The 25,575-nt window shown below is 47.2% G+C and overlaps 1 protein-coding gene across 3 annotated transcripts in view; it reads right to left on the reverse strand.

The window, feature by feature from the left end:
• The window catches only part of CIT (citron rho-interacting serine/threonine kinase), a 163,379-nt gene extending 142,196 nt beyond the window's left edge, over window positions 1-21,183 (reverse strand). Inside the window, exons 1-4 of one of the 3 annotated variants that reach the window (XM_036496409.2) lie at window positions 21,133-21,183; window positions 19,727-19,835; window positions 15,035-15,176; window positions 3,232-3,407 (exon numbers count right to left, since the gene is read on the reverse strand). In XM_036496409.2, the coding sequence (XP_036352302.2) occupies window positions 3,232-3,407; window positions 15,035-15,176; window positions 19,727-19,822 (414 nt within the window). In that variant the 5' untranslated portion in view covers window positions 19,823-19,835; window positions 21,133-21,183. Of the gene's footprint in view, window positions 1-3,231; window positions 3,408-15,034; window positions 15,177-19,726; window positions 19,836-20,983; window positions 21,105-21,132 lie in introns of those variants that run through there. The other 2 variants (XM_036496410.2, XM_058656934.1) reach the window with 2 other exon arrangements.
• Window positions 21,184-25,575: the final 4,392 nt, after the last annotated feature.

The following is a 25,575-nucleotide window of genomic DNA, read 5'->3' on the forward strand; positions in this document are numbered from 1 at the left end:
AAAACACATTCATTTTTTAATTCCACTTTGCATGAACCACAGTCTCTGGCTGTATTTCTCTCAGGAACCCCAAGTTAAAACTGTTAGAAATTTGGGATTATTTCAAATTAAAAAAAAATCAAACATACTTTCTTCTGATTTGTTCTAACACTAATAAAACCATAGGTTTGGAGGCTCTGGTTTAGTATTAAGGTTTTAAATATCTTTAAACAGTCTGACTACCATACTGTTAAAAATCACCTCACCCACTCCCAGGGACGGAGCTAATGCATCCCAGGAACGCAGACACAGTCCGGCAATTTTCCACCCAGAAGTGCTGATGTCCTTCCCTAGCCCAGCTCACAAAAGGTGCTCATTGGAGCTTGGCTGCACAGAACAGTCTCCACTCTTGCTTGCTTTCCACTGACTGTCTGACTTCTGGAGCCTCCGTCACAGTTGGCGGTCTCTGGGGACTTCTCCCGGTTGTCACAGAACTCCGGGCAGGCGTGCAGCCTCGCCTGGCTGACCACAGGCCTTGTCAGCAGGACACCACCTCCCCCGACTTCCTGTCTGGCCTTTCCTTTCACTGGCTCCCTGTGCTGGCTTCTCTGTCCTCACACACCCTAGGAATTTCAAATCTTTACCATGACTCAGTTAAACTCATTCTCTCAGCGAATACAGGGATGCATGAATCCCATGAGCGCCTGTGTCTGTAGGATTTGCCCCCACTCTCCCCATTTGACTGGCCTGGGGTGGGAGGTATGAGGCCCATGAAATCATTTGGTCTGGCTCTGCCAAGATGACCACAGGTCGGACTTGAAATCCAGCACACCTTACGAAGGCTGGTGTTGAAGCTGACAGTTTCATTCGGCTTGCAAATGAAATTCGAAGTATCCAAACGGCCCTTGGCAGAAACAAGGCCCCCCCCCCCCCCGCCTCCCACCACCTCTAGGCCAGGGGTACAGAGTTTCTGTCTGGGACAACGAGTAAGTTCTCAACATGGACATCAGCCACGGTTGTGCACCACACTGTAAATGCTCTTAAGACACTGAATTGTACATGTGGAAATGGTTATCGTGTTAGTTACATGCACATACATTTGACCACAGTTTAAAAAAAAATCTTTGAGATTTCCCCCCAGTCACCCATTATAGATTGAACAGGTCTCGGCTCCCCACGCTGCTACAGATGTTTGAATGCCACAGCCTAATGTTAACCGCTAATGGGTCAGTGCCAATATGGTTAGAGGGTTATGTTGGGGGCGGACCACTCACAGAGGGCCAAGGTGGGGTCTTGGGAAAGCCAGTGGGTTGGACTAGGTTGCTGTTGAGTCATGATGGCATTGGAAGGAATGTGTTCCCTGCGTCCCTGTCCATCCCAGCTCACTCTGTGACTTTCCCTCCACCCCATGCAAGGCTAGCAGGGCCACCCAGTCTTGAATTGTAAGACTAACAGGGTCACCCAGTCTTGAACCTCTGAACTGGAAGCCAAAACCAAACTTTTCCTTCCCATGAAGCTGCTCTCCAGAATTTTCTAAGTAATGATTGATGGTTATGGCAGCTACGGAGGTGGGCGGAGTTTGCATTAGACTTGACACATCACTGGGACCTCCAACCAGATGAGGAAGAAGCGGTATAGATCCGGTACTTCACCTGAGCGGCACTCCTGGCCCCCACGTCAGGAGGGGTGTTTAAGAACCGCCTGCTCGCTTCTCTGGGCACCTTTTTCACCCACGCCTTTTCGACCCTGTGGCTCCCTGCTTTCTCTCTGCCTCTCCGTGGCACTGAGAAAAGGTCCAAGAATGGACTTATCCCAAATAAAGGCCCCTTGTCAATAGTCGGCCGAGGTTTTTTATTTCCCTGGTGGTCAGTGAACCTTACAATGATAAGCTGGCTTACATATCCCTCACTTCGCACATGTCTTCATTTTGCCCCATTTCTCAGTCTGTCTGTTCTAAGCCGCAACACACATACACCAGACAACAAAATATATACAAACAGTGTCCTAGTACAACACAAACGTACACACATGTGCTAAGTACTACACATACACCCTTACATGGTTTCCAGTACCACACATACCACTTTCTAGTATCACACACACAGCATACTACTAGAAACACACACAGCTTCTGAGTAACAAACACACCCACATATTCTAGTTCCACAAACACAGCATTCTAGTATCAAACACACACACAGTGTTCTACTACTACACACCTATACACACACACCCCACATTCTAGTACCACATACACACAGGAACACACACAGTATCAAAATTCTCAGACCTCCAGAGTATCACACACAGTCAAGTTTGCACCTGTTCTTTCCCCTCACGTCTACCCGTCCAGAACCCAACATTCACCTCTCCTCAGCAAGAACTCTTCCTCACTGTCCTGGGTGGGGATCACCCACAACACCTCCCTCACAGGGCTGCTAATGAATTTGCTAATTCCTTTCCCCCTCTGCAATGCTTAGATGGTGAGCATCCGCTTCGTATGTTTGCATTTTTTTCCCTCCACTTCCAGGGTTGTCTCGGAGCCCTGACGGTAACAGCCATGGAAGTTCAATTTCATTTGCAGACTCCCTGCAGGGCCAGGCACGTTATCCGACCCATGATGCACGTGAGGACATCTGTCACTAAGGAACAATTTGAGCTCCAATGCTGACAGATGTCTCTCTCAAACACTGCAAACCAATCAATGCACCTGGGGACACGACCATGTCTCATACAGAGAAAAGCACCACAGCTGAAGAGATGGCTTCTATGCCTGTTCGCCAACAACCAACTTGCTCACCATGTAATAAAGCTATTTTCTCTACCTCCTTTGGTGGCCTGCTTTAAAATCAAATACACAGGCCCATGACGTCAATGTTTGGAAAGTGGACAGAAGCCAATGCTGACTGATTCACCCCACAATGCTCACGTCCCTGAGTCCCCAGCTGGTGGCCATGAAAGAGATCTCCAATTCATTAGAAAAAAGGCCAATATGGTTTTGAAATAAAATACAACCACAGAAACATGATTTTTAATTAATAATAATAATAAAGGGGAATTTGGTGAGCTTTCAAAATTAGCCAATGTGGATTCAGAAAGTAAAGCTGACACCACAAGAGACCTTTCATGTCACAATAGCCAGTCACAGAGGCGAACTTGCTAGCTCCTAGATGCCAACTCAGCAGACTGTTGTCTCTGCCACGAACATTCTGGAACAGCCAAGGGAAGAGTGTGATGTGAAAAAGTTCCTACCTGTTCCTGAGCCAACAGGGCCTTCTTCTTCATGACTTTCATGGCGTAGATGTCGCCGGTTGCTCTCTCTCTTACCACCTGCACTTCAGCGAAGTGCCCACAGCCTACAAGGCTTCGGACCTCGAAGTCTTTCACCGAGGGCTGGAGCTCCCGTAACTCAGCTATGGTGTCAGAATCTGCAGGAGATGGAAGGGTTACTCACAGGTAAATACGGCCCTCCAGATGCATGCATCTTTATGAAAACGGAAAGGGGGAAAAAACGTGTTCTTATGTCTCGCTCCGCTCTCAAAAGACATTTAGTCACTTTCTCATCCATCACGAATAATTATAAAATCGGCACAAAAGTGGTTTTATATGTTAAGTTAAAATTAAGGGCTCCAGAAATTCCAAAGTACAGTTTCCATGGCAGCTATGATTTGCATCCTGTAGAGCAGGAAAGAGAGAGGCAGGATAAAAATCCATGCTTTTCTTTTCCTCTCTAAAGGCTGCCGGGCAGTGTGTGGTCAAACAGGCTTATCAGCATGTGGACGGTTTTATAACATGACATAAGGCAACATGATTCCCATTTCAATTAGCTGTGGAACTGGCTTCCAGCTCACTCCATTTTAATTGCATATGCTCTATGCAGTTTAGCCCACCAGCCCCCATTTTATTTCCCTTGGATTCTACCAGTAATGACAAGGTTTTTACTTGCCTAATGAGCAACAGTGCTCAAAACACAAGGACTACGGGACTTAGCCCAGAGAACCAAACACAGCCCTGATATTTACTCTGCAGGGTTGGGTCTGCAGCTGTCTTTTTTCTTCGCCTACAGTTGTACTTCCTTTTCTAAGTCCAATTTGTCAAAGATCTTCAGAATACAAAGCATAGACTAAGTGGGAGGCAGGTTTGTAATTCAATATAAAAGAGGTCTTCAGAATGTCCATGGAAATGTTCGTCGTTATCTTTTCATTATGTTGCGGGCACAAGGCTCTTGGCTGGGTTTGCTCCAAATTCTTGGCTACACCTACACACACACACACACACACACAATCCAAGGGGAAATGCTTGTTAGGCAAAGTAAAATTTCTTGAAAGGGAGATGCACAGTGCAGGCAACCTCTTTTTTCTTCGGGAAGGTGAAGCTACACACCCCATCAAAGCTAGGGTGATCCTTTCACAGGCTAGGGAGTGGTGCCCGATTAAACATTCAAGGGAGGCAGTACTGGGGAGGGACTGCCATGGCCCTTTTTGGGGGAATCTCTAGTGTCACAACGTCTCCCTGTTGAGTTGGAGCGCACATGTGGTCATTTCCAGGCAGGTGTCACAGTGCCTCATGCATGATGCGTGGTGGAGAATGGGTATGCTGAGCCTGTGTCCACGTTGGGTGATTCAGGCCAGCACACATAGAAGAGGGCACAGTCTGGGTGTGAGCATGCATGGGTGCTGCTGGGGGTCCTCAGCTATCTGCCCACCATGCCTGTTCAATTTCTCCATGAACTTTTTTACGTGCCCTCATACACATTTCTCAGCACTTTAAATGCACTAAGCTGAGGCATCACTGGCCATGCAGCAACTTGTCTAACCTGCAAAACAGGAGGGGAGCAGCAGTGACTGATGTGAAAATTTAATCCTGCACAGTATGGGGAAACTGCAATGTATGCCTAATCCAAACCAAAGGAAGGCAAATTTATCTTGGAATTTTTTGATTTTTTTGAATTTTTGATCAAAATTATCCTGGACAATCTTGGCCATGCTAGAGCCCAAGAAGCTGACCTAAAATCCCACCACAGGCATACAAGAGCACCAGGTGCTAGAAAGGATAACCATTTTGGCAGGTGGACACCAGATAAAGCTAGGAGCAGTCAGCCCACCTTACTGATGGGTTCCACATCCACAGGCTCAGCAGCAGCACATTCAACCAACTGCAGATGGTAAATGTACAAGAAAAAAAAAATCCAGAAAGTTCCAAAATGCAAAACATGAATTTGTACCATGCCAAGCACTTCACTGTATCTATACAAAGGAAGTGATGGGTAAATGTGGGCACTGTACTAAACAGAATAAGCCATCTAAAATATATGCATAGGAGGAGAGAATGTGCTTAGGTTAGATGTAATTTTATACCATTTTATATAAGGGACTTGAGCATTTACAGATTCTGGTATCCAAAGGGGGCAAGAGGGAGAACAGCAGTGAGGGGGGCTGGTCCTGGAATCACACTCCTGAGAATATCAAGAACGTACATGCTAGGGGCTCAACGGTGTGGCCTGGTGGCTAAGGTCCTCGCCTTGATCCCATATGGCCGCTGGTTCTGGTCCCGGCGGCTCCACTTCCTCTCTGTCTCTCCTCCTCTCAGTATATCTGACTTCGTAATAAAAATAAAATAAATCTTTAAAAAAAAAAAAAAACGTACATGCTAGAATCACACGCAACTCAAGTTGTCCACAGAATGAGAGGGGCTGAATCTGACAAAGGGAAAGCCATTTCATAGCCACAGTGGATGAATAGCACTTTGATGAGTTAGCCAGGGCAATCCCAATAGTTAGTACTCATTCTCTTTCTCTGTTGCAAGAGTGAGGCTGAATTCTCTTGTACAGAGAGAGGGTCTTCCCTCCATCACCTCCAGACCACACCTCCCCTTCAGACAACCACTCTAAAGACACCTTCCCTTAGGGAACCAGGCAAGAAGAATGGATGGATCTGACAGTGTTCACTGTCAACACAGTCTGTGCCGGGCTGGAGACGCACCACTAGGCCAAGCTCTGTCTTCCTTCCCCTGCCCTTTTTCAGTTTTTTTCCATCTAAGTGCTTGAGTTTTGACTTATCCTTGGCCAAATAATGCTGGCTTGCAACTTTCTGAGTGGAATCTGATTCGTCATTGCTCATGCACAAGGCCAATTTGTCTTAATTCTCTACCAGGCCTTGGGCCCCAAAGTTGCTTGCGGCATCGTCCAACTTAACGGCTTTGGATCTGTCACTGGAGAGGACCAGGTATCTTCATCATACAGGGAGACAAACTGCTTTGCCAGCAAAGGCATCACAACACTCTGTCAGAATGTCAAGACACTGTTCAGATTTCCATTTTTTCATTGTTGTTTATCCAAAAGCTTCAGAGTTTTTTAAGCCTAACAAGTGAACAGTGACATATTGAACTCAAGCCTATGACTATTAAAAAACAAAAAAGATTCCTTCACAACTTCTCTCCCCATCAGCTGCTTTTGTGACTCCAAAGTCACATCATCCTTTATCCCTGTGCACTCTAGGTTACAGCACCTAAGAGCTCAGTGGGTCGAGAATACTGAGGCAGAGATAAGGACCCAAAGTCCTGGAATGAAGACGCTGCCAAGAGGGCAAAAGCTGATACAGCCAAGTCTACCTTGAAAGTCAGTTATCTGCCATCTCAGCCTCAAGGAATCCCTCCGTCACAGGGATCCTCATACCTGTCCCGAGATAAAGGGACAGCAGTGGGCATTTGACAAGGGGATTACAACGCTGCTTGGGATATCCACATTCCATATTGGAGAGCCAGGTTCAAGTCCCAGCTGCAGTTCCAATTCCAGCTTCCTGTTCATACAAATCCTAGAAGGCAAGAGGTGATAGCTCAAATGCCTGGACCCCTACCACCCATATGGGAGTCCTGGGAGACCAGGAAGGAATTCAGGCCCCTGGCTTCCATTTGGCTATTGCTGGCATTTGGAAAAGCGAACTAGCCAATTAAAGATCTCTCTCTCTCCTCTCTTTTCAAAGAAATAAAACTAATATGATAAGGGGATCTGTAATCCTATATTTACAGCAGCACAATCTACAATAGCAGAGACATGGAAACAACCCAGACGCCCATCCAAAGAGTGGTTAAAGAAACTGTGGTACATCTACTCCATGGAATATTACTCAGTCAATAAAAAGAATGAAAATATACCATTTGCAACTAGATGGTCTCAACTAGAGACCATTATGCTCACTGAAATAAGTCAATCCCAAAAAGACAAATACCATATGTTCTCTCTAATATAAGGAAACCATCATGCAAATTGGAATGTATAATGATAGAGTAATGGAGACTACCATATCCAGATGTGGGGACACAGTGCAACATGCATCCTTACTTCCAAACAAAAAATGGAATGAAAGTGTTGGACATATCTAGACAATGGGATGATGGGCTGTCTGACACTGTCTGTACCAGTAATGTCGGGACACACTTAAATAGCAGGCTGATGGAATTGTAACTCCTTATAAAGAAATGTACTGTTGGGACAATATGGGAAAAATCAGTTGGGGGGTAGGAGCTGGGAGGAGAAGAATCCCAGACTATACAGAATTGTACGATAAAATTAAAAAATTAAAAGAAAAGCTAATATTTCCATATATGTGGAAATATATATTACATACATTACATATAGTATATGTCCATATATTTTATATATTATATATATATTTCCATATATATAGAAAAGAGAAAAAAACAAGCTCATGATGAGAACAGTCATAACACAAAAACAATCAGAAATAACCTAAAAGTTCATCAACAGGAAAGCAAAACAAACTAACAGTGTAAAAGATTATTAGGGATGTGGGTTTTGTGGTGCCAATGGTTCAGCCACTACTTGGGACACCCACATTTCGCATCAAGTACCTGGGATCAAGTCCCATCTCAGCCTCCGATCCCAGCTTCCTGCACGTGCACAACCTAGGAGGCAGCAGCTAACATCCCAAATACTTGGCTCCTGGTCTTGGCCCAGCTTGACCCGGCCTGGCTGTTGCTGGCATTTAAGGAGCGAACCAGGAGAATTGGAAGGTATCTCTCTCTTCTTTGACTTCTCAAATACACAAAAATGAAATAGCTAAATAAACTATGAACAAAGATAATTAGGTAAATGTTGAGAAGAATGAGGTAGCTCAATTTCCATGAGAATGTACATTAAGACGGAAGAGTTTGAGGGCTAGGGAATCAAAAGACAAATGCCAGAGACAGGCATTCAACATAGAAGTTAAGTCGCTGCTTGGCAGGCCTGCATCCCCTACTGGAGAACCAGGAGTTGAGGCCCAGCTCCACCCTGCATGGCAGCTCCCTGCTAACACAGACCCTGGGAGGCGACAGGTGGCGATAGCTCAGGTGGCTGTGTTCCTGCTCCTGGCTTTGGTATGGCCCATTCTGAAGGGTGAAGTAGCCAATAGGAGCTTCTCTCTCTCGCAAAAAAAATTCAATAAGTATAAGTTTTAAATTAAAAAAAAAAAGTTAAATTTGTTTTGGTACAAACATTTTCAATGCCAGGCATGGTTTTTTCATAATGTTACTTTCCACGAACTTTCGGAAGACCCCTTGTATTTCCTCTGGGCAGGAAATTTGCTCTGCTTGCATGACGGCTGTAACCTAGTAGGAAAGTAGAAACCACCACATAGAAGTGCCAATAAATATTTGTTCAGTAAATAGCCTGCGAAGTCAGTGAAATGAGCAGCAAAACATTATCCACATATGACCTATTTCTGTGTAAAATTAAACAAGAATGATGTCAGCACAGGCCAAAACAATCGCTGGAATTAGCAGAATGCTACAGAGAGATTCATTACATTTGTCTCCTTGCCAGTGGGTACGTTTGGAAACTTTCCATAATCAATATTTTCAGGAAAAAAAAAAAAAAGACTGCCAGTTGCCAAACCACTGACCCTGGCTGTCTCAGGGAAGACTCCAAAGGGCTTTTCTCTCATTGTGGTACATGGCATGTGTATGCATGGGCTGTGCTGTGGTATGCACAGCTGATCCTTCTAAAACAAATATGCTAAAACTTAACACCCTGTGTGACAGTACTAAAGGGGGAGGTGGCGGGAGACCTCTAGGGACACGATGGAATCCTGAGGGCTCCACTTGGATGAACACTGAGGATCAGTGCCCTCAGGTCCCAGGCCTGTGGCCGGCACTGTGGCCCGCTGAGTTAAGCCACCATCTGCCACACAGATATCCCATAAGAGAAAAAACTGTTCAAGTCATGTTGCTCCAGTTCTGATGCAGCTCCCTACCAATGTGCCCAACAAAGCAACAGCAGATGGTCCAAGTCCTTGGGCCCCTGCAGCCACTTGGGAGATCTGAATAAATCTTCTGGCTCCTGGATTTGACCTGGCCCAGCCAGGGCTACGGGAGCCATTCAGGGAGTGAACCAGGGGATGGAAAATTCTCTGTCACTCTTTAACTGTGCCTTTCAAACAAAATAAATAAATCTTTTAAAAGTTTAACTTTGTCTTAGTTTATAATAATAAGAATTTTTTTTTTTAAATCCTCACAGGTCATCCTTAGCCAGTTAGGTCTAAAAGTCGCAAATTCTCATACAGTAAATGTAATGCGAAGCTGGCAGAACCGCAGCTACCGACCGTCAATCCTTCCAGAAGAGCCTAGCTTCGGTGATGAGGGACACTCTCCCAGGCACATCTGAATACCACGCCTGCTACTGCTTACACGGAGCAACACGGTGCTTAACGGTTGTCACTTGCTTCTGTTCACTTAGCCATACACCCACTCAACAAGGATTTACTGAGTGCCTCCAATTTTCCAGCCACTGTTTCAGGTCCTACAGATATCAGCATGCCTAAGAAAGATCAAAACCAAAGCAAACAAACAAACAAACAAAAATCTCTGCCCCATTCAGCCCAAGGTTAGGGCCTTTTTCCTTTTTTTTTTTTTTTTTTTTGCTAGAGGCACCAAATTGAAGCCACACGTCCTGTTCCATTTCCTCCAAAGGGTCCCCACAGAAGGTTACCATCCCCTATGGGGAGACTCAAGAAATGTGGGCACCAGCAGCTGATGGACTTGCCTGCACCTGGAAAAGCTTTCAAATCAGAAATGGGAAAAAAAAAAAAAAAAAAAGGCCATTCTAATGTGATCACTCATTCTCAATCATGGCCTCTTCACAGTGTTCCCCAGGAAGCCACTCCAGAAATACGAAACAGTTCCCTGCTAGAAAGCTTATCAGAAAAATAAATAAATAAATATATTGACATTTCGTTAAACCTGGTCCCCTGGTTACTGAGCATATCTCCTTGACGGGCTGCTAAGTAACCAGAGGGCAGCTCCAAGACCAAAGAAAGCGCCTGGAGCTGGCTCGTGCAACCGGCCTCGGCATGTCATCCCCTTCCCTTCCCACTCCCTCCTTGAGAACTTAAATATTCAACGAAAGAAGGCTGAGAGCTTATTCGCACAAATACCTCAAGTAGATCATAAGGACACATATTAAAGCTGCAGAGGCTTAGGTAATCATTATTAGGTAACACTTGCTTTCTGCTTCATGCCAGGCAGCTAAAAAGATAAGCCTAACCTGTGCACTAACTTATTTAATTCCCACACAGCCTTATTAGACACGCATTCTCTTCACTGCAGGCAAATAAGGTGTAAGCAGCTGGGTGTTTGGCCCGGCAGTGGAGCCACTGGTTGAAATGGCTGTAGACACTGGAGCGCTGAGTTTGAGTCCCAGCTCCACTCCAAAGCCCAGCTTCCTGCTAATGTGCAACTGAGGTGCAGCAGGTCCCTGCCACCACATAGGGGACCTGGATTAGGAAACCTTGATTGAGGTCAGGCTGGCTCGGCCCCAGCCAGTATAAGTATTTAAGAAATGACCCAGGCCCGGACATGCCTGGGTGCAGGGCCTGCTTCCTTCTGGGGTGAGTACGTCGAGGGGGGAGGCCTCCGTGACTGGGCATGTCCGGGGCCCACCCACCACCCTCATTGGGTGGTGAACGGGATTGGGGAGGGGCGCAACCTTGGGCCTGCAGGATTAAACCTCCGGCTGCCAGAGGCGAGCCGAGGGCTGCGGGAGAGGACGTCTAGCTCGGATCCCGAACCCAGTCCGCCATGTGCCCATGGCTCATGGCGGGCTGGGCCCGGGCGGGGAGCTCTGGGGTATTGGACGTCTAAATCGCTGCTGAGATAGCTCTAGAGTGACCCCACTGTTTCTGGGATCTGAGTCAATCCTAAAGATTCCCAATGCCAGTAACTCTTCCTTTGAAGAACTTCCAATCCCTTAATAATGCTGAGCTTTGAACACCTATCAAGTAAAAGATAAGCTCCGGCTTGTCTAGCAGGCTGGCACCTAATGGTCCTCGAAGCAACCACGTGCAGGTGCGTGATTTACGGCTAGGAACGGTCCCAATCTGGGATGCCACAGCTGGGATGAGGTTCCCACCAAGGGGTGTATGTGCTGGAATGGGGGCTGCGTTCTATCTAGGAAGCAGTTGTAGTCACCCGAGGCACTAGTGTGGGCTGGGATTGGATGCAGCAGGCCGGTTCAGATCCCAGCACCATCTGGTGTTATGGAGAACCAAGGTAGATGTGGGACTGACTAGGCTGGGTCTCAATCCCCTTCTGAGCCATGTGTGAGCTGTATGTGGGTATGGACGAGCCATGGCTGGGCTGAAACATCCAACAACAAGAGTCAGAATGGGGTGAAGGCCAGCCAGGAAAAGCCACTGTTCCTGCTAGGACAGGAGGTGAACTGAGTAGGGTTGGCTCAAGGACCCCCTGGCAAGCGCAAAATCTGGCATTGGGAGGGGTTCTGATGGAGGAGCCTGGGCAACTCCTCTGGCAGGACACAGTCCCTGCAGGTAAGCGCAAGAAGCATGATTGGAAACAGCCCAGAATAGGCCATGGAAAGTTTCCCACTGACATGCATTCGGCATGGGTCAGGAGCAGACCAGGCTGAATCAGTTCATGTCATCCTCTGGCAAATCCGATCACCAGAACAGAGTGTGGAATGGGCCGGGTTTGGTTGCGACAAAACCAGTACACATTATGGAACGCCAGGGCGTGGTTGCCTGTACTGGATATGAATGCAGCACCCATCCAGCACACGTGAGATCCAGGAAGGGAGGGGCAGAGCTGGCGGGGGGGTTAAGGGGCTGGTCCCCTCGCTGGACAGCCACTCCCACTGGAGAGCGTGGGCTGGGATAGAGACAGACACGACTAAGCAAGGCTACAACACCTGTGCGCTGCATGTGGACTAGATCAGGGCCACAGCATCAGCTGGCAGAAGCTGGCACTGGGGACTAATTCTGTCGAGTCAAATCACAGGACCACCTAAAGAGTGCATAAACCGGGACAGAGAGACCTGGGAGGGAAAAAGTGGGTTCCCCCTTCCTGGGTCACTATTCCCGTGGGAGGGCATGAAAACTAGGATGGGGGCTGGGATGGCTAGATAGAGAGGTACTCAACAATATCTGTGAGGGCTGGATGGTTGAGTTGGTTAGATAAAACTAAGCTTTAATACCCATTGACAAGTACCAGAGCCAAATGGGATGGGGGACAGATTGGTCTTCTGCTACACATACTGGCAAACCAGGGTAGGGGGCGGTCTGGTGGGGGTTATTGTGGGTCGCCCCAACTAGGCTGCAGCTCCCACTGGTTGATGTAAGGGCCGAACCAGACTGGACTGCAACACCCATTGGTTCCAGTGCAACTCGGGACTGAAAACAGAACCAACACAGCAATTGCAACCACCAGCTGATCAGGGTGATGGACTGTGCCGGGCCCTGTGCTTGCTAGAACATACAAGAAACTAATCTGGGAATACCTCAAAGTATCTTTGGAGATCTCCCCACTTGAACTGCTGGACTCAGAATTCTAACCAAGAAAAGACAGAAGACAGAATAGGACAATCATTCATCTCAGCTACATGTTGGCAGCGAAATATGGGACAAATGGAGACTTCATGATGGACCATATCAATCAGTGGACCACCTCATCGAGCGAAACTGGCAGTGACTCATAACTGGAGAACTATTAACACCACTTGAGCACATATCTCAGAGCATGCCCCACATCCGGGACTTGGGGTGGGCGGGAAACCAGGAGGGGCTTCTCCCTCAGTGTCCCCCTCTACCTCAGATACATGATGGAAACAATATTGACATAATAGCATTTGCCCACCTCCCTATCCCCCTGAACCTTTTTTTTTTCTTTTTCTTGTTTTTCCTTCAACTATAGTTAACTATGTAAAGATTGTCAACAACAGTACAATAAAATGGATAAAAAAAAAAAAAAAAAAAAAAAAGAAATGACCCAGCACATGGGAATTCTCTTTTGATCTCTGCCTCTCAAACATGAAAAAGAAAAAAAAAAAAAAAGTAGAGATCAATCACTACAGGAGAGATATACTGACTTTGTTCCCTGAGCAGCCCCAGCTCCTCTGGGTAACTACATTGCACACACACTCTTCCCAACCCATTTCAACAAGCCCTGGCCATCACAATGTCCTGGCCCTCTGGGGTCCAGATGAGACCAACTATGATTCTCAGTCTCCTGGTGGTCAAATGATCCAAAGTAGAGTTGATCACAACTCAATCCCAGTGGGACAGCAGTCACAGGGGAAGGGGAACAGGGGCCAGACAGATACCACATGAGAAGGGAAAGAGTCTGAGATTTCATAAAGGGAGAAGGAGAGGCCTGGCCACCCCATGGTCAGCCAGGCTTGGCCCTCCAGCCACAGCACCAGATACTCCACCTCACACATTACAGCCAGGAGGAGCCCCAGGGCACAGTCACCTTGGTCAGCATCCCTCCCCAGCAGAGGAATCCACAGCTAGTGACCAGCCCCCAGAGTCACATGGGAGGACATCAGACTTACAGCATTATGCCATTAAAGCCCTGGCAGGCTGGGCATTCCCCACCTGCCCAGAACATGATGGCTCAGAACATTCTCTGTGTGGAAGACTGCTGGGCATTGTAAGACATTGAAGAACATCTCTGCTCTCACCCATTAGTCCCCCTCCCACACCAGCTGTGACAACCAAACATGTCTCCAGACATTGTCGAGTATCTCCAGGTGGCAAAGTCACCAGTGGCTGAAAACACTAGTGTAAGTCAAAGGGTGGGTGTGCCCACCCACCACACGGAAGGCAAGCAAAGCCAGAAACATCACAAAACAAGGCCAGACTAAAGTTTCCATGGCCCTAGATGCTTTTGTGTTCACTAACTCCTTCTTTCATTGAAAAAAAAAGAAACACTGTACTTCCTGAATACAATATTATCAAGATGAACATAATTCAGAATCATTATATGCAATTGTGGCATGCACCTTTCTTACGATTTGTAATTAAATTAAGCTAATTAAGAGCAAGTTAAATCTTACTACAATTAAATGCTGCAGTCCCTGGGGGCCAGTGCGGTGATGTAATAAACTAAATCCTTGTCTGTGGTGCCGGGATCCCATATAGGTGCTGATTCGTGGATCAGCTGTTCCATTCCCCATCCAACTCCCTGCCTGTGGTCAGGGAAACCAGCAGAGGATGGCCCAACGCCTTGGGACCCTGTACCCACGTGAGAGACCCAGAAGAAGCTTCTGGTCCCTGGCTTCAGATCAGCCCAGCCCTAGCTGTTGCAGCCATTTGGGAAGTGAACCAGTAGATGAAAGATCTCCCTCTCTCTCTCCTTATCTCTGCAACTCTATCTTTCAAATTAAAAAAAAAAAAAAACATTAACATATTGTATAGTCCCTAAGCACTGTGTTGACTATGCCTAAATAAGTCCATCAAGATGGGGCCAGAGAAGCCACATGTTCCTGGAACCAGGCAGGCCTGGCTGGCTCAGCTTCACAACTGAGTAAATTCATTCTTCAAACTGAGTGTCACTTGCAACCAAGAAACCTGATTCTGGTCCCTGAACTGCAGCAGGTACAACTGGAATACAAACATGAACCCAACTGGGTCTTTCTTTCTGAGACCAGAGTTCCTCCTCGCTACCACCCACAATTTAACCCACTCCACATTTGGCATACATCCTTCTCGCGCTCTCTACTGCGACAGTTCTAAAAAAAAAAAAAAAAAAAGTTCCCCAAACTTACACTTCCGGACGAAGTTGCTCACGTGCTTAATTTTCATGAGAGCAGGCTGGCTGCATTCTTCGAAGAGAACAAAGAGGGCATCTAATATCCCTTCCCGGGAGAGAGGAGACATCTGCTGTTGAGTCATAAAGGGTGGCTTCCCCTAAAAACAGCAAGCAGCAGATGGAGACACTGTCAATAACTAAAAGCTTTGATCAATAACACCCATGCAGCGTAAATTACCAGCCACCAACTCAACTCACTGCTCACGACACCCTACCAGCACAATTCTGTGGCAACGTCAATTGACTGTCATTATCACACGGTCGATTCCATTACTGTGGGTTTCTGCCTCCAGTAGTTGGGGGAAAAAAAAACCCACAAGTAGCCCAGGAATAAGAATATGTCCTTCATTCTCCGTAATCTGAAGTGCATGGCCCCATCTTCCCAAACCCTGCTGGTTCCAACACATCTCCATGTTTTAATGACAGGAAACCGCAGCTGTCACTTCTTTGGTGTGTTACGGGCTTTAATAAGATCACGTCGGTCTCTTTGATTCACTGGAACAATCTAAAATCATGTGAATGGAGCGACTATCACAAAGCCAAATTTATTCATGATGGGGAGCAACAGCTACAAACTGGCAGACTGTGTGTAGCCCACAGACATGTTGTGTTTGGCCTGTAATGTGTAAAATCATTTCAATTATCTGCCAATATTTAAAAATCACGAGATTTTACCCAGAAACAAACGAAGATGGAATGGGTGGCTTCTCCTGCCATGGCGGTAGCTCTGACAACCCTCGCCATCCCCCACACCACACTCGGGTCCCAGCATGTTCCAAGCAGACTCCCCATCCACCTCTCAGGCCACCTGACTCTTATGCCTCCCTAAAGCCACACATCTGCAACCCCTGCTCCATAACAGCGACTCCACGTGTCAGGCCACGGGACTATATCTCAGTCTCTACGCAGAGATGGCTGGTGACACTTCGGCCGACTCTGCAGGTGTTTCCTGCTCCCTCCTCCAAGAGATGGAATTTAGCTCTCTGCCCCTGAGTCTGTGCTGATGCTTGCTGCGGTCATCAGAATATCACAGCAGATACCCCAGGTCAGCTGAGCAGGGGAGCCCTTAGGAAGTCTGGCAGCTTCTGCCTTGACTATTTTAGGGAATCTAAAAGAAGCTTTCACTAACCCGGGGCTCAGAAAACTACAGCCTGTAAGTCATTTCCAACTCTCCATTGGTTCTTGTAAAGTTTTACTGGAACACAGCTACAGCCACTCATTCACACTCTGTTTAGGGCTGTTTTCGCGCTACAGTGCCAGAATGCATGAGTGGTGACAGGAGCAACACGACCCACAAAGGACAGGATATTTATTATGGACCAAAAAAATTGCAAGGTCTATGAGGGTCCCAGGTGGCAGAGAGCACCCACATGCTCAGTTCCCAGACACAGCCACAGCTGCATGCAGCAGCCCCTGGAGGGACCGAAATACCCAGTTGAGTTCAACCAACCCACAGAATCCAAAGGAAAAAAAAAAATCCTTGTTGTTCTAAGCTTTGTGAGTAGTTTGTTGCCCAACACTGGATAACACAGTGTAAACAAACTGTTTGCAATTAAATCACAAGACAGAGAACTTAACACACACGCACACACACATACACACAGGTTCTTTGCTCGTAACTTCTCCCTTGTGAATTAGAATTTTCCAGACCAGGAGTCCACATGGTAATCCAGCAGTTAAGCTGTTTTCACTGCCTCTCCATTCGAGTTCCAACTGTTTCGCTTCTTGCCCAGCCTCATGCTAATGTGTCTGGGAAGACATTGAAAGATAGTTCAAGTGCCTGGTCCCTACTACCCATGTAGGAGACCCAGATGGAGTTTCTGGCTCCCACTTTTGGTCTGGTCCAGACCTAACTAATGTAGCCATTTGGAGAGTCAATCAGCAGACGGAAGATCTCTTTCTTTCTACCAATCTCTGTCCCTCTTCTTAAATAAATAAGTCTTGAAAAAAAAAATAATTTTCTAGATTATATCTTAGAATCTTTTATTAACAAGTTCCCCTAAAAGAGACTTCAGTGGATTTTCCAAGCACTGGGTCACAAACCCTGTCACTTCAGTCATAGTTGCTCCTCAGAAAAATAAGATTCTTTGTTTCTTCTCTTCTTCTATGAGTGTAGATCTGCTACAGCAGGAGTTACCAAATATAGCACTGATTTTTAACAAAGTTTTCAACAGCCTGCAGTAAAATGAGGGGGAAAATGAACACCACACGACATCTATTTTATAAAGCCAAATGTACTTAAATTTTAAAATGGTCCTTTATGCTACGATGACGTTCTTCCTATTTGGTATCTTAAAATGTCCTTCCTTTATAAAATAAAGGGGCCAGAAGACAATAATTTTTTTCTTTTTATTAGTTTTTTTATCCTGACTTGGCAAAATATAAAGTGAAAAATCCATATGTACTCAGCAACTTGAAGCTTCTGTTAAAGATTAATGTATTTATTTATTTGAAAGACAAAGTGACACAGAACCATTCATTGGTTCGCTCTTCAAGTGGCTGCAACAACCATCCGGAAACCAGAAGGTTCCTTTCAGGACTCCCACACAGGGAGGGGCCCGAGGACTTAGGACATCTTCTGATGCTTTCCCAGGTTCATTACCAAGGACCCAGGCTGGAAGCAGAGCAGTAAGAACTTGAACCGGTGTTCTGATATGGTATTCTTGTATTGCGAATGTCAGTGCGATCCGTAATGCCACAACACTTGTCCCAATTTGTAACATTTTGCTGGCTCTGAAAGTTGGCAAGCCTCTAACCTAGAACACCCTGGGAAGTACTGTTGAGCCAAAAGGAAAAAGACAAATGGAGACCCAGTAAAAGACTTACTGGGATGGAGTACCAATTTGCTATTGGATCTAAAGTCCAATAAAATAGCACTGCTAGGGGAGAATAACCTTGCCTGGCCACCCAGGGAAGCGTCAGGGGGATGCTACATGTGCATTCATGGCTTTTCTGTGTGAGTATAACAGATCTCACCCCTGGGATAAAATGAGACCATGGGAGCATACGGAGTCCACGCCCACCACCGTGGGAGCCAGACTATTATGTCATCAGCCCATCAGGAGCCCTTCACAAACTCACTAGGTGTTTTGTTATGGACTGGAGACTTTTTGAAGTGAGCTAATAAAAGGGCTAGAGAGTAGTAGCATCCCAGCAAGCTAAGGTTAGAGATGGAGACGATTCACTTGGGACAGAAAAGGATGGCAGGGATGGCACCATGGCACAGCTTAACTTTTCCATTTTTTGCACTCTGATCTGTTAGAATACCACCAGTACCACTATTTTGGCGGGAAAGACTTCCCACAATACAGGTATCCTACAGAAGTGCCTTCCTAAATATTTTAAGAAAGTTATCATGACTATGAAGAATATTATCCTGCACTTGGTGTTAATACTAATCACTAGGCTTACCAAGAGCCAGGAAAGGTGCTAAGTGCTTTACATATGGATGATCTCATCTAACCTTCCTAACAACCCTAAGAAATAGGTACTTAAACCTCTGTTTAAAAGTTAGCAAACGAGGGCCTAGCATTATGACTCAATGACTAAATCTTCACCTTGCAAGCTCCAGGATCTCATATGGGTGCCAGTTTGTGTCCCAGCTGATTTACTTCCCATCCAGTTCTCTACTTGTGCCCTGGGAAAGCAGTAGAGGACAACCCAAAGCCTTGGGACACCCATGTGGAGACCCAGAAAAAGCTCCTAGCTCCTGGCTCCTGGCTCCTGGCTTCAGACTGGCTTAGCTCTGGCCATCGTGGCCACTTGGGAGTGAATCAGTGGATGGAAGATCTTTCTGTCTCTCTTTCTCTCCATAAATCTGATCTGCCTTTCTAATAAATAAATCTTTAAAAACAAAAATTAGCAAATGGGGTGATGGGACTGTGATAAAGCACATAAACACTCCACCTAAAAACCCCAGTATCCCTTTGGGGACTGGCTGCTCCACTTACAATCCAGCTCCCTGCTAATGCGCCTAGGAAAACAGCGGAGGATGGGCTAAGTGTGTGGACCCCTGCACCCATGTGGGAGACCCAGAAAAAAGATCCTGGCTCCTGGCTCTGGCCTGGGTCAGCCCTGGCCATTGTAGCTATTTGGAGAATGAACCAGCAGATGGAAGATCTCTCTCCCTCTTTCTGCTTCTGCCTCAGCGGCAAGCACTGCGGCCCAACCAGCACCGTAATGCCAACATCCCATAAACACCAGTTCAAGTCAGGCAGCTGCTCCAATTTCAACCCAGCTTCCTGTCGGGTTTGTGGAGAACAACACAAATATATGGGCTCATGCCATCCATGTGGGAGATCTGGATGGAGCTCCTGGTTCCTGGCTTCAGGCTCACTCAACCCAGGCCACTATAACCATTGGGGGAGTGAACCAGCAGATCCAAAAATTCTATTTCTCTGTTGCTTTCCCTTCTTCAACAAAAGGACAAACTTTAGTACAGATATAAAAAGGCTAAGAAACGATGAAAAGATCTCCCTTCAAAGGGCAAGCAATCTACTCCAGTCTGAACTTCCTTTTTCCAATCCAATCAGTGCCTAGAAAACACCACCAGAAAAGCAACGTCCATCTACACCGAGAGCCAAGCTGCATGCCAAGGACAGTCCCAAGGAACAAACACGAGCAGGCGACATGGCACGGCAGCTCTTACCTGGAAGAAAAGGTTCAGCCGGGAGGCCCGGCTGGCAATGGCTTCTGCAGCCCCAGTGTCTGGGGGATTCCGCACTCCATACTTGAACTTGAGCATCTCCTCACTGGTGCTGAAGGGATACAGAAAAAGGTCAAGTGTGTCTGACATTTTCAACAAGAGAAGCTCGAGACATCCTGCTCTCCTCTAGGTATCAAGGACAAGCAATTGAAATCAGCCCATACCGAGGCTGCGGGCTTTTTAAAAAAGATTTATTTGAAAGACAGACTTACAGAGAATCAGAGAGATATCTTCCATCTACTGGGTGGACTCAAATGGTTACAGTGGCTGGTGCTGGGCCAGGCGGAAGTCACAAGCCAGAAACTTCTTCAGGGTCTCCCTTGTGGGTTCAGGGGCCCAAGCACTTGGGTCATCTTCCACTGCTCTCCCAAATGCATCAGCAGGGAGCTGGAGGGGAAGTGGAGCAGCCAGGATTTGAACCAGCACCCATACAGGATGCAGGTGCTACCAGTGGTAGCTTAGCACAGTATGCCACCATGCCAGCCCAGCACCTAGGTTTCAGGAAGGTCAGTCTGGCCATGGAAATTAAAAATTAGTTTGTAAACTTACCCTAACAGGAAACATTTATCTGACCCGTATCTGTTACTCACGGTCGTGCTGATAATTTGCCCTACTAGCCCACCAGAAGGTAAGCTCTCCACAAGGGCGTCTCTGTCCCTACATCCTAAGAGCAGGGCAGCCGCAGTCCTGGCCATTCTGTACCCGAGCATCACCAAGGGCAGGCTTCTGCCCCTGGAACCCACACGGGAGAACTGGACCCAGCTCCTGACTCCTGGCTCCAGCCTGACTCAGCCCTGGTTGTGCTTGCCATTTGGGAAGTGAACCAGCAAGACAGCAGATCTCTCTCTCTGGCACACTGCCTTTCAAATCCATAAATTAATTTTTGGGGAACCAAAAAAAAAAAAAAAAAAAAAACCCACAAAGGAGCAGACCTCACTAAGCTGATTTCTAGGGTACAATACCCCGGGCACTGGTTCCAGGAGGCAGAACCTGGCTTCTCCCAGGTCAGGGAGGCCGAGAGGGGCTGCGGCAGTAGGGACCTGGGCAGAGAGGGCCACATACAGAACTAGAGAAAATGAGGCAGAGCAGGCAAGGCCAGAGAGCCAGGATCAAGCCCTCCTGGCCCCGCGTGGCACCACCCGCCAGGCCACCCCGGGCGCCCGGGGACAGTGGCCGTGTGCTCCAGGCTGACAGACTGACCCTCCCTCCAGGCCTCCACAGCCCGGGCGGACAAACCGCGCCGCAGGACCCAAAGCCGGGGGTTGGTGAGAAGGGGACGGCTTTTCCTCTAGCCCTGACAGCCGGGAGGCGAAGAACCGGGGCACGGAGCGGGGGACCCCCACACTCACGCTCAGCGCCCCCCGACCGGCGGCGTTCTCTACTCCAACCCGTGCCTCCCGCCGTCGCGTTTGAACCAGGGGAGCGGCGTGGGGCGGAGCTCAGCCGTGTCTAGACCAATCATCATCGTGCTCCAATGATAGACACCCGCGTCTCTGGCAGGGCCCGCCCACGGCCTTAAAGGGACGGAGGAAATGAGGAAGGAGAGCCAATCAAATTGCTCCTCCCTTTGACTCACGACCAATGGGGAAAGGGAAAGAGCGAGGCCGGGCGGGACAGCTCTTAGGAGTTTGAAATCGGCGGTTAGGCAAGGACGCCGGACTCAGCGTCGCGGTCTGTCTCTCTGGGAAGGCCTGAGGAAGCCGCGGCGGCACAGTTGCTGGCTCTGAGGACCCCCCTTCAAGGGGGAAGGCCACTTTAGACCTGGGCTTGCTTCTGGTCGCTCCCGGCTTCTGCTCCACAGCTAGAGAGCCGCGCGTCCTGAGCTTGAACTTGCCCCAGCTCAGGGCGACTGTACCTGGAGGTCATTGAACCCGCCAACAAGGGCTCTGGGTGTGTGGACAGTTGTTCAACTTCGTATAATCAGGGCCCGGGTAGTAGACACGTGCAGAATTGAAGTAGGAGGAAGCTGGAGTCTGCCTGTGGATGGGGAGCCCCCTCCTCTGGACCACCCCACCAGGCACAGCCAACTGACACTGACTATTCCTGGGAGCAGTGTTTCCAAGAAGAGACCTCCAGTCACCTACGAAGAGATCTGCAAAGATTGCGTGGGAAATGCCAGGGTTGAGAAACTGCATCTGGATTTCAAAAACGTTCTGCAGCCGAAGTACACTTAGCTCTTAATTCCGTTTTTCATAAAGTGTCCTCATTCGCCAGAGCACATTAGGAACGCACACTAGTGTGGTAGAACAAAATGGGGAAGACCCCCTAAAAAAAAAACTGGGAGCCACCCAAATGTGTCACAGCGATTGACAAAATAAAAAATGGGCACTGCAATGTCAGGGAAAACAAAAGCCAAATAGTTTAGGAAGAGATGGCAAATCACAGTGGCAAAAACGGTGAAAGGAAGCCGACGTTCTGACACTAGTCCCTGGCGTTCAAGTGGAGTCTTTTAAGGTGTGGGGTGTTGTTGCAATGAGTTAACCTGGGCAGCAATACTATGGATGTTATTGTCAGTCAGTTCTGGGTGTGTGTGTGTATTCCAGTTACCTGTGTAGAAAGTCCTAAGGGGCAGAGCCAACCCTTCCCAATCCCCTCTGATCCCCACATTAAATAGAACTGAAAATTTGAGTTGTTCTCTCTTTACCTCCCAAAATACACATAAGCATCAGCACAGACTTAAGACATGCTTGTTGCAGGGCCAGCATAATGGCCCAAGTTCTTGGGACCTGCACCCATACATGGGAGACCCAGAAGAAGCCCCCGACTCCCAGCTTTGGATCAGCCAGGTTCCAGCCATTGCAGCCAAGATGGAAAAGTCTCTCCCCCCCTCCCTTTTTTCCTCTTTCACTCTCTTTCCCTCATCTGTAAATCTGCCTTTCAAATAAAAATATATACATCTTTAAAAACAAGACTTTTTTCCCCAAACACGTAGAACTCACTTCTTGTTCCCAGGATGATCATGGTAGCTATGTGTTGTATTCTGTTTGAGAGACAGAGCTCCCATCCTCTGATTCAAACCCCGATGGCCACAACAGCTAGCCAAGACCCAGGAACTCAATCCTGGCCTCCCACATGGGTGGCAGGGACCCAACCACTTGAGTCATCGTCACAGAGCCAGGACTTTACCCAGGCACTTGAATGTGGGCTCTGGTTGCCCCCAAGCAGTGTCTTAACCACTCTGCCAAATGCCTGCTGGGTAGTTACTATTTATTATCTCACCACTGCCACTGTTTCCCAGGTACCTCCTCTCATCTAATCCACCTGGTAGACATGGGAAGAATAAAGAGGCAGAATAATTCACCCTGGGTCTTGCAGGTGCAGCTGGTAGAGCTGAGTGTCATGTTTCCGGGTTGATCGCAAGGCTTTCCCTCTGGCACAAAACCCACTTCTCAGGGGGCATCAGAAATTCTTTCAGCCTCTGTTCTGCTCTGTTGCAGCAGCTGACCTAGTCCAAGGGGGAAACACGCAAAATGAGAAATGATTCTAACGACTAGGAGATTAAGCCAAAATGTGGGGGTGACAAAAAAAAGAAATGCAAAATAGGTTGTAGACTATTGATTTATCTGTTGACTTCATATGAAAAAAAAACTCCTATAAAAATGGATCTTGTGGACGCTTCTGTTGTATTTTTCTTGCCCAGCCACATACGATAGCTTTCAGGCATCCCAAATAGAAGCCTTTATCTGAACCTTGGGACTTGTTCATCCTAAATTGGAACACAGCATTTACAGCACTGTCCCAAATCCAACCTAAATATCCTACAGGTTTCTCGTTAGAACAATTACAGACCTCTGTGAAACAAGATAATGAATAAACTGCAAATCAAATGATTCTTAAAAACATACAGCAAGGGCCCAGCATAGTAGCCTAGTGGCTAACATCCTTACCTTGCATCCGCAAGGATCCCATATGGGTACTGGTTCATATCCCAGGTGCTCCCTTTCCCATCTAGCTTGTGGCCTAGGAAAGCAGTAGAGCAAAAAAGCCTTGGAACCCTGTACCCACATGGGAGATGCAGAAGAACTTCCTGGCTCCTGGCTTCTGATTGACTCAGCTCAGGTCATTGTGGCCACTGGGGAGTGAACCAGAGGGTGGAAGATCTTTTTCTCTGTCTCACCTTCTCTGTAAATCTGACTTTCCACTAAAAAAATAAATCTGTAATTAAAAAAAAAAAACACAGCACAGACCTCATTAACTCTGCCAAGTTTCTTGTCAGGAGTAGTGACTATGTAGAAAGTTCATGGAAACTGAGACTACAACGTGATCAGAGGCCTAAGATACACCAAACAGAATGAACCGTCACCCGAACTGTGCCAAGGGGGCACGTGTTATAGCGTGGTAGGGGAGACATCTGCTTGTCCACCAGGTCAGAGTGTCTGGTTCAATTCCACATCTAGTTCCTGCTAAAATGTATGGCTATGCCCACTTCTGATCCCATAAATGTCACTGAGCCTTTTTGAGCGTAAACACATGTGCACGTGCAGCTATGTCTATGAGGAGATTTAAGAGCTATGAGATCTGAAAAATGCTTTATAAAATTCAGTGCCAACCAACTCACAGACAGGAAGCAAATATTTGTACATAACATCTCCGGTAAGAAGCCAGTATTCAGAATGTCTAAAGAATCCTCACAATTACAAAATTTAAAAAAGACAAATAACTCAATTTTAAAATCATTGAAATAATTTTTTAACAAAGAAGATATGCAAATAGCCAATAAGCACATGAAAAGATGCTCAACATCATTAGTCATTAGGGAAATGGAAATCCGAACCAAAATAACACTTCATAGCCCAAGAATGGCTATAATCAGAGAAACAATACCAAGAGTGGATCAGGATACGAGAAGACTGAACCCTGTTCACCGCTGGTGGAAATGTGAAAACGGCACAACTACTTTGGAAAAGAGTTTGACAATTCCTCCACAAGCTCATCATAAAGCATCCGTATGATGCGACGATTTCACCTCCTGCCTCAATGAAAACAGACCGGGGTGCTTCGAAAAGCTCACAGAGGGGCCAGCACAGTGGGGTAGTGTGCTAATCTTCCACTTGTGGCACCAAATCCCCAACAGGTGTAACGGGGAGCCCAGGCTGAAGCCACTGCTATGGTGTAGTGAGTTAACCTGCTGCCTAGAGTGCCGGCATTCCACAGGAGAGCTGGTTCAAGCCCTGGATGTTCCACTTGCAAACTCCCTGCTAATGGCCTGGAAAAGCAGTAGAGGATACAATCCAAGTGTACATCCACATGGGAGACCCAGAAGATGCTCCTGACTCCCAACTTCGGACTAGTCCAACTTTGGTTGTTGCCGCCATTTGGGGAATAAGTCAGCAAATGGAAAAATCAATCCCTCTTTCTCTGTACCTCTGGTTTTCAAGTAAATTAAAATAACACGTGTTGGGCCCGGCGGCGTGGCCTAGCAGCTAAAGTCCTCGCCTTGAACCCGCCCCAGGATCCCATATGGTCGCCAGTTCTAATCCCGGCAGCTCCACTTCCCATCCAGCTCCCTGCTTGTGGCCTGGGAAAGCAGTCAAGGACAGCTCAAAGCCGTGGGACCTTGCACCCATGTGGGAGACCTGGAAGAGGCTCCTGGCTTCAAACTGGCCATGTGGGAGGTAAGCAAGTGGATGGAAGATTTCTCCCTCTGTCTCTGCTACCAAGCAAAGGATTTACTAGCAAAGTTCATGGGTTCTCTTCTCAGCTTCATATAGAAATAAAAAGCAGAGAATCCATTACAAACAGTGGAGAGGTTTTATCTGCAAAGTCAACAAGTGAACATGAAAAGGCCCAAG

Source organism: Ochotona princeps, chromosome 29 (genome assembly GCF_030435755.1).
Source record: "Ochotona princeps isolate mOchPri1 chromosome 29, mOchPri1.hap1, whole genome shotgun sequence".
Taxonomy (NCBI): Eukaryota; Metazoa; Chordata; class Mammalia; order Lagomorpha; family Ochotonidae; genus Ochotona; species Ochotona princeps.